The sequence below is a fragment of the Anomaloglossus baeobatrachus genome, chromosome 6 (genome assembly GCF_048569485.1).
Source record: "Anomaloglossus baeobatrachus isolate aAnoBae1 chromosome 6, aAnoBae1.hap1, whole genome shotgun sequence".
Classification (NCBI taxonomy): Eukaryota; Metazoa; Chordata; class Amphibia; order Anura; family Aromobatidae; genus Anomaloglossus; species Anomaloglossus baeobatrachus.
This window is the reverse complement of record NC_134358.1, coordinates 541,267,733-541,282,723: the sequence shown is the minus strand read 5'-3', so window position 1 is coordinate 541,282,723 and position 14,991 is coordinate 541,267,733. Positions and strand designations below refer to the sequence as shown.

At 41.6% G+C, this 14,991-nt stretch overlaps 2 protein-coding genes across 5 annotated transcripts in view; one reads left to right on the top strand and one right to left on the bottom strand.

The window, feature by feature from the left end:
- OLAH (oleoyl-ACP hydrolase) overlaps positions 1–11,280 on the bottom strand; it is a 36,797-nt gene extending 25,517 nt beyond the window's left edge. Inside the window, exons 1-3 of one of the 3 annotated variants that reach the window (XM_075315620.1) lie at positions 11,208–11,280; positions 9,225–9,355; positions 215–353 (exon numbers count right to left, since the gene is read on the bottom strand). In XM_075315620.1, coding sequence (XP_075171735.1) covers positions 215–353; positions 9,225–9,354 — 269 coding nt within the window. In that variant the 5' untranslated portion in view covers position 9,355; positions 11,208–11,280. The other 2 variants (XM_075315622.1, XM_075315619.1) reach the window with 2 other exon arrangements.
- A 146-nt stretch (positions 11,281–11,426) lies between these two features.
- The window catches only part of CROT (carnitine O-octanoyltransferase), a 150,526-nt gene continuing 146,961 nt past the window's right edge, over positions 11,427–14,991 (top strand). For both annotated transcript variants that reach the window (XM_075315616.1, XM_075315618.1), the window contains exon 1: positions 11,427–11,519. The gene's annotated coding sequence lies outside the window, so the exon portion shown is untranslated. The remainder of the gene's footprint in view (positions 11,520–14,991) is intronic.

Sequence of the window (14,991 nt, the reverse complement as noted above, 5' to 3'; positions counted from 1 at the left end):
GTGGGCGGTCCTAATCAGGAAATGTCATACGGTATCACAGTCATATGCACTCATCCAGGGGAGACTGTCAATCATTGATTTAGGACCGCTCACTGGACTTCTAAGGACTGAATGAGCAAGAATGACTAAAAATTTATATTTTTTGGTTCGGGTTCTCCTGGATACCCCAAGATTGAACGGCATTTTGCAATTAAGTGATCTAAGAAATATTTACCTGTGGCCAAAAAAAGAAAAACTTTTTTCCTGCAGTTGCGGTAACAATACAGTAATAATTTCATCAACGATTTTGTCCATGCTTTGAAAAAATGGCTCTGAAAAGCGGGACTCTCTTCCTGGAAGCCGGATAGAGAAGACTAAAAAATAAATAAAATAGAGTGAGACTTTTCTCTATAGAATGTTCCAGAATTCTTTCTTCTTTTCTCTTGTAAAAGATAAACCTCCGAGGACATTGTGCCATGTTACCATAGGGGAACATGAATAGAGATTCCAGCTTTTCTGGTGACTGACAAGTTGACAATGCATACATGGAATGGGTCTGTCAATCATCTAGAATGGCGCTGAGAAAATCCCCACAAGGGTGGTGCTGGACTAGTCATATCTTTCCCTAGAGGCCCTTGGCGACTTTTCAAACTATAATTTCCTGATAAGTGCAAAATCAAAGCTTTTCTCTGCTAAAAAAAGCTGCACGAAAAACGCATCAAATAAAAACTAAAAAGCATTAACAAAAAAAAAAAAAACCCCAACAATAAATCAAATATCTACGTTATATGGTGAATTCCAGTGTCATTTGTATGACAAAATTAGAAGGCTGAATATCTTACAAATGCATTGCTATATACAGGTGACATATGGGTAAGGTTTATGTGGAAGGATTGCATGGAGATGATTAAGCTGTAACTCTATAAGCGAAACGTACGTCGGGGGGGTTCTTCACTGAGAGCTCCAATCTGTTTATAGGATTGCACATAGCACTTTAATAGGTATGTGCCGCCTTAATTATTCTGCTTCTTGAATTCCCGTGGCATAATGGCTTATTGGCTTCCCATCATTATACAAGGGTACCTGGGAGTAGGATCTCATGGACCATAACATAGATTAATTATATGGGAAACAAAATGTGTGCACACTTACACTAATCTCACCACATCCTTTTCTTTCCCTTTGTTTTCAAATTTTGTCTTGTTTTTTTTTGTGTATATTTTTGTAGTTTGGGCATTTCCATAAACGATAATAAAATTTTCACATTTTATTGATTCGAACACTTGATTTTATCCGTTGTTTACCCAGTATTTTTAGCAGACACTGGCGGGTCCACCTTGCGGATGACATCTGTTGCAGGGTACCAAATTTCCGCCTTTGTGTGAGGCCAGATCCACTCCTCCTCTTTTGCATGGCATTGACTATTACTTCCCCATGATGAGAAAGGTCAGTTACAAAGCCATAGTACTCCTATATAGGTGATGTCACAGCTCACCTCCTGTACAGTGGCTGATAACATCTCTATATACTGAAGATAACACAGGATCCACCATTCACAATTGGTGAGGTCACAGCTCACTTCCTCCTCCTCCAGTACAATCACTAATAACACCTCTATATACAGTAGAAACCACAGGATCCGCCATTCACAATAGGTGATGTCACAGTTCACTTCTTCCCCTCTTGTTCAATGACTGATAATACCTCTACATTCAGTAGATAACAGAGAATCCACCATTCACAATAGGTGATATTACAGCTCACCTCCTCCTCCAGTACAATGACTAATAACACCTATAACTACAGAAGATAACCTATTGCAAATGGTGACTCCAGTGTTATCTATGGTATATAGAGCGATCATTAATTTTACAGGAGGGGGAGGAGTGAGCTGTGACATAACCTATTGCGAATTGTGACGCCAGTGTTATGTCACAGCTCACCTCCTCCCCCTCCTGTACAATTACTGATATAACCTCTATATGCATTAGATAAAACAGGATCCACCATTCAAAAATCGGTGATATTACAGCTCACCTCCTCCTCCAGTACAATGGCTAATAACACCTATAACTACAAAACATAACCTATTGCGAATGGTGACTCCTGTGTTATCTACTGTAGTTATAGGTGTTATTAGCCATTGTACTGGAGGAGGAGGTGAGCTGTAATATCACCGATTTTTGAATGGTGGATCCTGTGTTATCTAATGCATATAGAGGTTATATCAGTAATTGTACAGGAGGGGGAGGAGGTGAGCTGTGACATAACCTATTGTAAATGGTGATGCCAGTGTTATGTCACAGCTCACCTCCTTCCCCTCCTGTACAATTGTACTGGAGGAGGAGGTGAGCTGTAATATCACCTATTCCTGTGTTATCTAATGCATATAGAGGTAATATCAGTAATTGTACAATAGGTGGAGGTGAGCTGTGATATAACCTATTGCGAATGGTTAATCCTGTGTTATGTCACAGCTCCCCTCCTCCACCTATTGAACAATTACTGGCAACACCTCTATATACAGTGGATAACACAGGATCTAGCATTCACAATAGGTGATATTACAGCTCACCTTCTCCCCCTCCCTTCAAAATGAGCTTTGCCCAGATTCAAGCATGCGGAGATAACACTTCTATGCAAATAGGGTCTGATTCAGTCTATTGCTGCTAACGTCCATGTTAAGAACAGGAAATAGAAGCCTAATAGACGAAGTGGTCAATGTGAAAATATCAATATTTGATATTTTTTACATATAAATAGTAATATCAAAAGATAAATGATTAAAAAAAAAAAAAAAAACATTTACTCTAAAAGCATAAAATTTAAACCATAGGTGATTTCCCTTTAATTAAATGGAGACATGCTGGCCTCTATAGGGGGTCTCGCCCACTGCTCTCAGGTATGGTAACCCACTCGCGGCCTCTTCTGGATACACTGGACATCTAAACCTGTTTCCATTAGCTGCAAATAGCAGGGCCCCCGAGGCCGGCATTGTGTCCCGCAGCAGGATATATTGTGGATGCCTTTCACTGGGAAACAGAGGGCTTCTTCACTGCTGCAGAAATATGTGATGTGACCAGCACATCAATGCCGAGCCCCGAGTGCCAAGTCCGCGGCTTTTCTTTGTTCCCTATGCTAATATTGGGCCCTGGAGCCCGAGCCATTCTGTTCTTTTACCAGCGTCTCCAGCTTTTCTTCCCCCATAAATACTTTCTGTGGGCACTTGCCGGTTTTGGACACTGATACAAAGTAAGGCAGAAAATGACCTCTCCGACGAGCTCAGAGCCTGTGCTTCGGGTCCAAATCCTTCACCGAGTTAACGCTTCCTTATATTTCATTATCTTTCTTATATGTAGTAATGTAATATAATTTGGGCTGAATATAAAGTAGCAATGAAAAAGGAAAAAAATACAACAAAAAAAAAAAAAAAATACAGCAACTGCAAAAAGAAGGAAGAAATATAAAATAAAACCACTTAATTCATCTTGTTAAAAAAAGGATGCCTTAATAACAGCTGTAACTGAATAGGATAACTGAAGTGAGCACTAATATATATATATATTATGAGTGCAAGCCAAAAAATACATACTATATATAAGGATAAGGCTGCACATCAAACTTAGATAACGGTATAATGCCTCAAGCATATGGAAAAATATTGGAATATACAATGAAAAATGTTACTTGCTAATTTGAACATGTGAATAATGAATTGCATACCTGCCATGAATATAAGGAAAAAGGAGATATTTAGCAATCGCATTGATCAATGTAACTGAGCCCCAAGACCTCGTCAAGGTATATCTCTATATTGGGGTCCCTAGCTCTGTGACCCTAACTTAGATAATGGTATAATGCCTCAAGCATATGGAAAAATATTGGAATATACAATGAAAAATGCTACTTGCTAATTTGAACATGTTATACCATTATCTAAGTTTGATGTGCAGCCTTATCCTTATATATAGTATGTATTTTTTGGCTTGCACTCATAATATATATTAGTGCTCACTTCAGTTATCCTATTCAGTTATATGTACTTTTTTTCTGAATGTGAACACAGCTCCGCCCCTTTTGGCCATGTTTTTTCCATCTCCTATATAAGAAAGTCCTTAGTTACCCCTCTCCACCCACAGCAGTTTTTAATTGCAATGAGATGACACACAGTTAGGATCACAGAGCTAGGGACCCCAATATAGAGAAATACCTTGATGAGGTCTTGGGGCTCAGTTACATTGATCAATGCGATTGCTAAATATCTCCTTTTTCCTTATATTCATGGCAGGTATGCAATTCATTATTCACATGTTCAAATTAGCAAGTAGCATTTTTCATTGTATATTCCAATATTTTTCCATATGCTTGAGGCATTATACCATTATCTAAGTTTGATGTGCAGCCTTATCCTTATATTTAATAACAGCTGTGGCATCTTGACCTCACGTCCTTCCGCTATATATACCCACTCCTGGCTTTACTCCATGCTGGTGATAGAATCTCTATACCAGTGTTTCTCAACTCCAGTCCTCAAGACCCACCAACAGATCAGGTTTTCATTATTGTTGCACAGGTGATGGAATTATTCCTTGTCTAATATTGAGGAAAACCTGAAAACATGATCTGTTGATGGGTCTTGAGGACTGGAGTTGAGAAACACTGCTCTATACTGACCACTTTGAAGGAGCTAGTCTCTGGAGTAGCTGTCTGAGGTGTCATTTCAGTTGCAGCTGTGAATTTCCTACTGAAGAAACCTAGGAGTGTTATTTCTTATGTCTTTCCCCACCCTTTTTGTTGCATAGCTACATAGGTTGAAAAAAGATCTAGGCCCATCTAGTTCAACCTTCCTCCACCAATTATACACTTGTCATTAAGTCATTTATAACCGACAATGTTGTGTGTACTGAGGAAATCATCCAGCCCTTTTTTTAAAAGCTGTTATAGTATGTGTCTTACTTTTCTTGTGTTTTATTGTAGGACTAGTGTCTCGCTGACCTTCTCACTAGTCAGGGAAAGTTCAGGGTCAGCGAGGGCTTAGGCACGTGACGGTGCATGGGGGGGGGGGGGGAGCACCTATCTAGGGACGTTAAGGAGCTCAGGGATCAGTCACAAGTGAGTGTGAGAAGGGGACTGCTCTCTCCTCTCCCTATTGCAAGGGCCTTCTACACATCTTCCCTGGTTTCCCCCTGAGTGTTGCTCTGCACGCTGGGCGTTCGCTCGCCTCGGCGTGACACAGGGGGAGCTATAAAACCATTAAATAGGGAGACATGCATTTTGAGCTATATGAGCTCTAAAGGGGGACTTTACACACTACAATATCGCTAGCGAGTGTACCCGCCCCCGTCGTTTGTGCGTCACGGGCAAATCGCTCCCCGTGGCGCACAAAATCGCTAGGCCCTGTCACAGACTTGCCTTCCTAGCGACGTTGCTGTGGCAGGTGAACAGCCTCTTCTCTAAGGGGGCGGTTCGTGCGGCGTCACATGGCAGGCGTCCATTAGAAGCGAAGGGGAGGAGAGCAGCCGCATGAAAGACACACCCACCTCGTTGCCGGAGGACACAGGTACGATGTTGCTCGTCGTTCCTGGGGTGTCACAAAGCGATGTGTGCTCCAGCAGGAACGACCAACAACCTGCGTCCAGCACCAGCAACGACATTTGGGAAATGGACGAGGTGTCAATGATCAAGCGAGTAATTTTGATCATTAGCGGTCGCTTGTATGTTTCACACGCAACGACGTCGCTAACGAGGCCGGATGTACGTCACGAATTCCGTGACCCCAGTGACATCTCGTTAGCGATATCGTTGCGTGTAAAGCCCCCTTTAATCTTGACTTGGTTGCTGGATTTCTTCATTGTTCACAATTGCCCAGGGACCAGATTGGAGTTTCCTTGCCCTACACCAGAATCAAAATATCATAGCAACTTCCTTACCGGTGAGCTGATGTACCTTTACCGTTTTCTTTGAATATAACCAGTGCACCCCCCTACTCCACTCTGAAAAATGCTGTGACTCTTACTGGTCTCAATTACTGACCACGTCCCATTTAGTCCACGTTTACACATGGTGGGGAGGTGGGTCAGAAAGTTGCTCGACAGGTGGTTATTAGACTAAATTGCATTTTTAAAGAGGCAGAACTGGAAGCAGTGGGAGTGGAGTGGGCATCTAGCACAACAGTGGATTTTCAGTTTTACTCGGAGCTCTTCTTATCCCTTTGGAGACTCAACCATTTTTTGATCCGCTTTCTTACCTTTAACTTTCCAAGAGCGTTAACTTTTTTAATATTTCCTCAACATCGCTGATCAATCCTTGTACCATAAAAAAAAAAAAAACCTCCAGATGTGGTGGTATTAAAAATTAAAGAAACAGCTATTCCGCCATTCCAAATTGTGGAGTTTGTGGTTGTCACAATTGTGCACCAATACTTCAATTATACAGGGGACTTTGAGCCTCCAGTTCGCTATTCTCTGGATCGATGGGTGTAACTTAACCCCCAGGGAGCATATACTTATTGTCATGATGGTGGGTGTGGACCCGCTGCGCCATGGGGATGATCTTACTTTGGAGGGGCATAGCTAGGTGACTACCTGGTTCATCACTAGAGCCACAAATGGTTTAGATAGGCTTGTGCTGCAGGTAGCCACCAGGTACCACTCCAGGGCAGTCCTCGATACTGCAGCAGCTGACTCCAAGAGTCAGGCGCACACAGATTGACAAGCAAGACTGACTTGGTGTGACTGGTGGAACAGATTCAGAAAAGACAGATGGGTTGGGTTCCGGTTAGATGTCACAGGATGGGTACTGGAATACTGGTGGGATGCAGGACAGGGTCTGGTGTACAGAAGGGACTGGAACTGGTACAGGGATAAAGCAGGGTTCAAGACTGGAACAGGTTCAGAATTTCAGGGCAGATGCAAGGTCACAATTACTGGTTAACAGGTTCCCGTTCGCAGCAACAGACAAGAATAAGAAATAAGACCTATTGCTCAGGCACCTCCCAAAAGGGAAAGGTGCCTTATAGACACCAAGGCACCCAGCAATAGGCTGGGGAAGACTTTTGGAGTTTACATGTTGCCTCTTTAAGAAGTTGGGAGAGCACTCGCACGCGTCTTAAGGGCGGCCATAGCAGGAGGCCTGAATGGCGTGTACAAGTCCAGTACACGGAGCTGCGGCGGGGACAGGAGTAACAGAAGCAGAGCGGCTGCAGCGGTGATAGCATCGGCGTCCCTGCCGGGTGAAGTGCAGGGATAGCGGTGGCGATACAATTGTTTTCTATCAGTGTATTGGTGATATACATTGTTTATTGGACAAATCCTTTAAAGGAGGACCAAGTGACCCAAGGAAGAAAGGGGTAATAGTGGGGAGCCTAACACAGGTAGCGATAAGGGTAATTTAGGTTAGGACTTTCATTAATCAAACTGCTACAGACCACATGGCTTGCAGGAGGGAGGGTAAGGAAACCATAGAGGCGATTTTGGGGAAATCTATATCAGATCTATATTTGGTGACCGCCCTATGACTACATCACTTCTTCTATGTACTTACACAGTTTTTGAAGGAAATCGGCAGTGAGGCTGATCCAAACATCTTGAAGAACTGACCCCAGATCCTCTGAGGCTTGTAAAAATCCTGTCTCTTCACGTGATCCCAGACACGACGGGATGATGTGAGATCAGGGCTCTGCGGGGGCCGGAGCAGCACCTCCAGGACCCTGAAGACACTTCTTAATAACATTGTCTATATGTTTTAGTTTGTTGTCCTGATACAGAATAAATTTGGAGCAAATCAGATGCCTCCTTGATGATGTTGCAAGGTGGACAAATATTGCCCTGGATTTCTCAGCGTGGAGGAGACCATTAATCCTGAGCAAATCCCAAACTCCATTTGTTGAATAGCAGCCTCAAACTTGCAGGACCCTCCACCGTGCTTCACTGTTGCTGGAAGTGTCCTTAGAAGACGTGATGCTGTTTAGGGCGATCACCAAGTATTGATGTCTTTTGTTTAATAATAATAATAATAATAATAATAATAATAATAATAATAATAATAAATAATAATAATAAAAATACTACATTTGTATTTTCATACCACCAAATTCCGCAGAACCGTAAAATTCAAAGGAGACATATACAGACAATATCAGACATTACAGAACATCACAATTCAACAGAAACCACCACCTTGCATTTTAATAATAAAAATAAACTAACAATACTATTTTTGAAAGCTTCCTAATTTGCAGCATTTCCTTGACATCTGCCTACAACGTTTGTACTGTACTAAATATATATATATATATATATATATATATATATATATATATATATATTATATACACATACACATGCACACACACACACTGTGTATATATATATATATATATATATATATACACACAGTATATTCAATATAAACTTCTATAACTCTCCACATAACTCATTGTATATCATTTTACATACAGCGCCATCTATTGGTTATCACTGCACTAAAAGTTCAGCACCTGCTATTTATCTTCTCCTTATTACTAAAATTTACCAATATATATTATGAGATGGATTTATATAACATTAAATATAAGTGTTTAAAATTGAAACTGGATTATTAATAATAAAAAAGTAATGTAATGTATGTACACAGTGACTGCACCAGCAGAATAGTGAGTGCAGCTCTGAAGTATAATACAGGATGTAACTCAGGATCAGTACAGGATCAGTAATGTAATGTATGTGCACAGTGACTGCACCAGCAGAATTGTGAGTGCAGCTCTGGAGTATAATACAGGATGTAACTCAATAGTAGTACATGATAGGTAATGTAATGTACACAGTAACTGCACCAGCAGAATAGTGAGTGCAGCTCTGGAGTATAATACAGGATGTAACTCAATAGTAGTACATGATAGGTAATGTAATGTACACAGTGACTGCACCAGCAGAATAGTGAGTGCAGCTCTGGAATATAATACAGGATGTAACTCAGAATCAGTACAGGATAAGTAATGTAATGTATGTACACAGTGACTCCACCAGCAGAATAGTGATCGGAGCTCTGGAGTATAATACAGGATGCGTAATGTAATGTACACAATGACTGCACCAGAAGAATAGTGAGCGCAGCTCTGGAGTATAATACAGGAGGTAACTCAGGATCAGTAGAGGATAACAGATTGGACACAGCTATGTATGTACATTTATTCTTTATACCAAATGTCTTTAAATATAACAATGTAAAGAATGCACAACACAAACCTTCAATGGAGTCATCTAACAAACGTCCCCATTGTGCATAAAACAGCGATCCTCCCCCAGCCCAGGGGAAGCATATTAATCGGGTTAAAGCATTGGGCCGCTTATAGAAACAGTTCACCAGCTTATCCATCCTATAAAAACACAAAGTATGGACCTGTTTAGTGTTGATCTGTCACAGGATTTTAGAATATGAACAGCATATATTATTAAATGCACATCTTAGACGCGATGAGGCTGGTGTACTTATTCTGAAAGTCCAGGCCAGAATGGCTGTGTAATTTTCCAGCCAAATATTTATTAAAATAAAGGATTGGACTTCTTTTCTTTTACTTTTTAGGATTGTACAGACAATCTGAGATGGGCTTGTGGATATGTAGTTGAAGACTTTCTTTGCCATTAAGAATAAATAGAGACTTCCCCCAATCAGGGCCGCTCTGTATATACCAGGATGGAAAGCCTCTTATGTAGGGTATGCAATTATCCGAGACCTCTAGAACAAGGTCGCCTATACAGCAATATGGGGTCATATGATGCCAAGCAGCAAAATCCGGAAGCACAATGCAGGTGACATTTATCAAACGGTGTGCAAAATGCGTCAGCAAACTGTGCAAAATGCATCAGCAAACTATGCTGAAACTATCACCTAGTATATACTTTTTTCTTTTATGATACTATTTTCTTATTATTAAAAAATTCAATTAAAAACGTTTAAACAAGAAAACTGAGCAAAATGCATCTGAAAACTCTACAAAATTTGGCTGTGCTAAATGTGTCAGTAAACTGTCTAAAACGAGTCAGTAAAGTGCAAAATGTCAAACTGTGCAATATAATATGTGTCAATAATCTATGTGAAATTTCAATAACCTGTGCAAAATGCATCAAACTCTGTGCAATAAGCGTCAGTAAACTGTATGCAAAATATAACAAACTGCAAAATAACGCAATAAAATGTGAAATGTGTCAAAAAACTATGCAAAATGCGTCAAGCTGTTAAATGTGTCAGCAAACTGTGTGAAATGAGTCTGTAAACTGCACAATGCGTCAAATTGTGTACAATTTGTCAGTCAACTGTGTGGAAAATGCGTCAGAAACTGAAATTTGAAAGTAAGCTACATAATGAGTCAGCAAACTGTGCAATATTTCTCCAGCTGTGTGCAATATGCGACAATAATCTATGTGAAATTTCAGTAAACTGTGCAAAATGCATCAGAAACTGAATTGTGTCAGTAAACTGTATAATGTGCTGTATAACTGTGAAATTTCTCCAACTGTGTACAAAATACGTCAATCTATGCGAAATGTCAGTAAACTGTATGCAAAATGTGTCAGAAATTAAATTGTGTCAGTAAACTGTGCAAAATGCAGCAGTAAACTACATGCAAAATGTGTCAGTAAGCTATGCAAAATATATGAAGTGTCAGGAAAACATGCAAAATGCTTTAAACTGTTAAAGTTGTCAGTAAACTGTTAAATGAGTCTGTAAACTGCACAATGCGTCAAATTGTGTGAAATGTCAGTAAACTGTGTGCAAAATGCATCAGAAACGGTGACATGTGTCAGTAAACTGCATAATGCGTCAGTAAACTGTTAAATTTCTCCAACTGTGTGCAATATACGTCAATAATCTGTGAAGTTTCAGTAAACTGTATGCAAAATGCGTCAGTAAACTGAAATGTCAGTAAATTGAAATGAGTCAATAAGCTACAAAATGCATCAGTACACTATGCTAAATATGACAAACTGTGCAATATGTCAAATGTGTCAGTAAACTATTCAAAATGCATCAGAAACTGTTAAATGTGTCAGTAAACTGCAATGTGAAGGTTATGTCTCCTGTGCACAGCAGAGCCATACACACAGCAGAGCCATACACACAGCAGAGCCATACACACAGCAGAGCCATACACACAGCATGTTGCTCCGTGCCTAGCACCCTGCGGAGCCCCATCCCCAGGTCACACCGTCATCCTGCCGGCCACATACCTGCTTCCTCTTCCTGGCTGCCACACTCATATTCCAGGCACTTTGCCCTTTTCAAAAATGGCCGTAAACGTGCACTCTTCTGATTGGCTGCCGACTGTGTTTACACTCACATGAGCCAGCCTTGCCGTCCAATCGAAGCATTATCTCTTCCCAGTAGGGGCGGGGTTTTGCTTTACAAGTCCATTCTGATTGTCCAATCATCGCACAGTGTGGGTGTTTGTGCCGTGCTGCGCTCCGTAGTGTTGTGCTTGGCTGTAATCTAGGGCAGAGGTGAACGCTGAGGACGGAGACCGCTCGGAGGCTGAGGCTCAGGTACGGGACCCGGGCTTATACCGGCGGCTTGTGCGGGGGGTGCAGATACTCCGGGGTGCAGCACACGGCACTTTACTGGCTATTTCTTAGTGTGGACCTGACTCAAAGGGTAACTCCACTCCCTGCAGGAGTCAGCAGGGTCCTAAGTGGCGTGAAGTTAGTGGTGGGATTCAGCCCAAATATATGGAACTACTCCCATCCCGGGAGTAGCACACGTTACTATGCAAGAAATGTAATGAGGCCCCCTGACTGCTGGAGCCGCACACAATAGTGTCCTGCTGGTAATGACAGTATGGAGGACTGCATGACTCCTCAGGATCCCGGCCCCGCCCACCTGACTCCTCACACGTCACATGACTTACAATGTGGTCACTGTCAGTGGTGGCATTGCATGCTACGAGCACCCAAAGGTGGCAAGTTGGGACATTTTAGGCAGCAGGTTCCTGGCATGTTCTGTGCAGCCATGTTGACCAAAGATGCCATATAACGCGAGGCACAAGAATCAGAACCAGACAAGCCCGGGCATCAGATCATACAGAAGAGGTTACTCTGGGAAATTGCCAGACTGGTGAGGGCATCTAACCACAAGCTACAACCACGTAGCCAAAATCAGGTGCTGGCCACAATGGGTCCCTGTCACACTAGGTAGGGAATGATCCAAGCGAGCGGCAAAACGTAAGGGAAGGGAAACCCTGTGTCAAGGGAAAGGGGGAGATGGTGACCCCTGACCAAACCTTCTACTGGTCCCTGGGGTCCATCACCACCCTAGATAGATTCTGCACCTATGTGCCAAGCTGGATACCTGACCCTAGGTATCCCTAATGCTGGACCCTAAATAGGGAACGGATGAGATGAGCTCTTCATCAACCCCACTAAAAGCTATAGAAGACACAAGGAGGACACACAGGGAGAAAATGCATGGACTACTTAAACATAAACATAAATGACACAGGCAGGAGTTCAGCAAAGTATCAGCAATGGTATCACAGGGGAGTACAAGCCACCTGCTTGCAACCAGAGCTAGAATGAACTGAATAATATCGCCAGTCCAGGGAAGATGGGAGTATTTAAGCACCAAGAGAGTACTGATGATCAGCAGTTTGGTGGAAGGTGAGCTCCTGGTGGGCCCAAAAGGGGGAGATATGAAAATACAGCAGGAAAACTACCTATACCAATGAATACTGACAGCAGGAACAAGAGAAAGTCAGGGAGCATTCTGCAAAGCCAAACGCTGTGACCTTCTATGGCCAGAAACCATATGACTGTCTGTCACCCGTCACAGGCACCTGGCCACAATGGGTCGCTGGTTGCGGGTACCTGGCCACTATCTGGCTTTGCCCTTGTGGGACTCTTGGCTATTAATAATATAATATTTATTCATTTATATAGCGCTATTAATTCCACAACGCTTTACATTGGCATCACTGTCCCCATTGGGGCTCACAATCTAAATTCCCTATCTGTATGTTTTTGGAGTGTGGGAGGAAACCGGAGAACCCGGAGGAAACCCACGCAAACACGGGGAGATCATACACACTCCTTGCACATGTTGTCCTTAGTCGGACTAGAACCCAGGACCCCAGCGCTGCAAGACTGCAGTGCTAACCACTGAGCCACCATACAGTGCTAACTACTGAGCCACCATGCCGCCCACAATTAGCAAGTGTTCACTGTTGGCATCTTGTTCTAAACCTGGCCAGATTGCAGGAAGGCATCTGCCGCGGTAGGCTGTCTTGCTAAATTCTACTAAAAAGGGGGCTGAAAGCCCGTACTTACGAAGCGCTCACTGATATCCTAATCAGGCACGAATACTAATATTCTTTATAGCAAGATACTATTTATTTTAATAGCACATGAATATATATATAGTCAATGGTACATAGGCATAAGAACTATAGTCATAGAAACTTATACAATAACAGAAATATGCATCAACATTACCGTTATGTTGTAGCAATCCTTTCACATCGGAGGGAACTCGAGTTAAGATAAGGAATCAACATGGCATCTTGGCATGGCATCACAGGAACAGTGCGTACGTACACTTCAATGTCCTGGAAGGTATTTCCCTACCTTAAGCGAGTTCGGTGTATATTTTATAGGAAAATATTGTAGGTTGTGTCTAAATGGTCACCAGCATATGACAGCTGAGTCATGTTCATGTAACTTGACCACAAAATGTTGTAGGTAACGGCAGCTTCCTGCACATTTCCAGCACATCCTGTCAGTTGACAACTGGCTGACCACAGTTTGACCAGTATTAGTGAAATATTGCAATGAGCCGTAAATTTCATCCTTAAAACTGTCTTTAAGCTAACCACAAGTTTCCTGTAAGTGGAACTGTAAATGTTACTTCCTTATTATCTAAAACTGCTTCAAGACATGTATTCCTTGGCATTAGTGAAATATTATCCAAAGGACATCTTCTTTGATACTGAATTATTGATGGATCAAATAATATCTGGGATCACTCCTATCTTATGATTATGATCCCTATCTAATAGTCATTCAAACTTCAGTCATATCACATTGGTATCACAATCGGTCCTTGATCCCAGGGATTATTTTCCATCATCAGTATTCCACTAGAAGAAGATCACTCGGAATATACCATACCATGACCAAGAAATATTGTTTGCCACAAATTTTGTCTTTGTTTAGATAAACGTTGAATCACAAATATAATCAGTTTCACTACTTTTGTACAGTATATTAAAACTAAAAGCAATATTATCTGACAAGCTCCCTTGAATATCATGTGTTTTGGCATTTGCTCGATATTCAAAGGAATCATTACACATTACATTTCCCGATATGTTACTAGAAGTTTCACTAGTCCGATTTATGAACATATTGGCATAAGGCCATAACATATCATGAATTGTCTTTTCCACTAAGCTGGGTTTAAAAGCATCTACAGTATTTATAGCTGTCCCAAAACTTATTTTTATATTCCCCATAGGGATGAATCCCAGGTTAGTCAGTCCAGTCTTATTTCTTGGTACCCAAATTCTTCCCTTGAAAGCCAGATATTGCAAATTGGTGACTGTTGCATTCAAATTGCCTTGCCACCATGGAAGATTGATCCATCCCACTATGGAAATGGGTACTGTAGTATTCTATAGACGAACAGTTCGAGTGTCTTTATCAGCAAGATGATCAGAACAACTTTTCTACTTTAAGATTTCCTCCATCGATACCGGGACATCCAGATAAGGGATACTGGTGGCTGTAACCGGAGAATGTGTACAGATCCAGCAATCTGTGTGTTGAAAATGTGATGGTGCATCAGAAATTCATTCGCCACAGGTTCCTCCTGATGTAGACTTGTCCATCCAACGACCAGAGAGGCAAACATCAAACACAGGAATTTCTCCATCTCATCACTATCGAGCTCTTCCCAGTAACCGATACCATGGATTTCGCTTATTTACAACACCATCTGCAAATAAAGATACACTATTATTCTCGT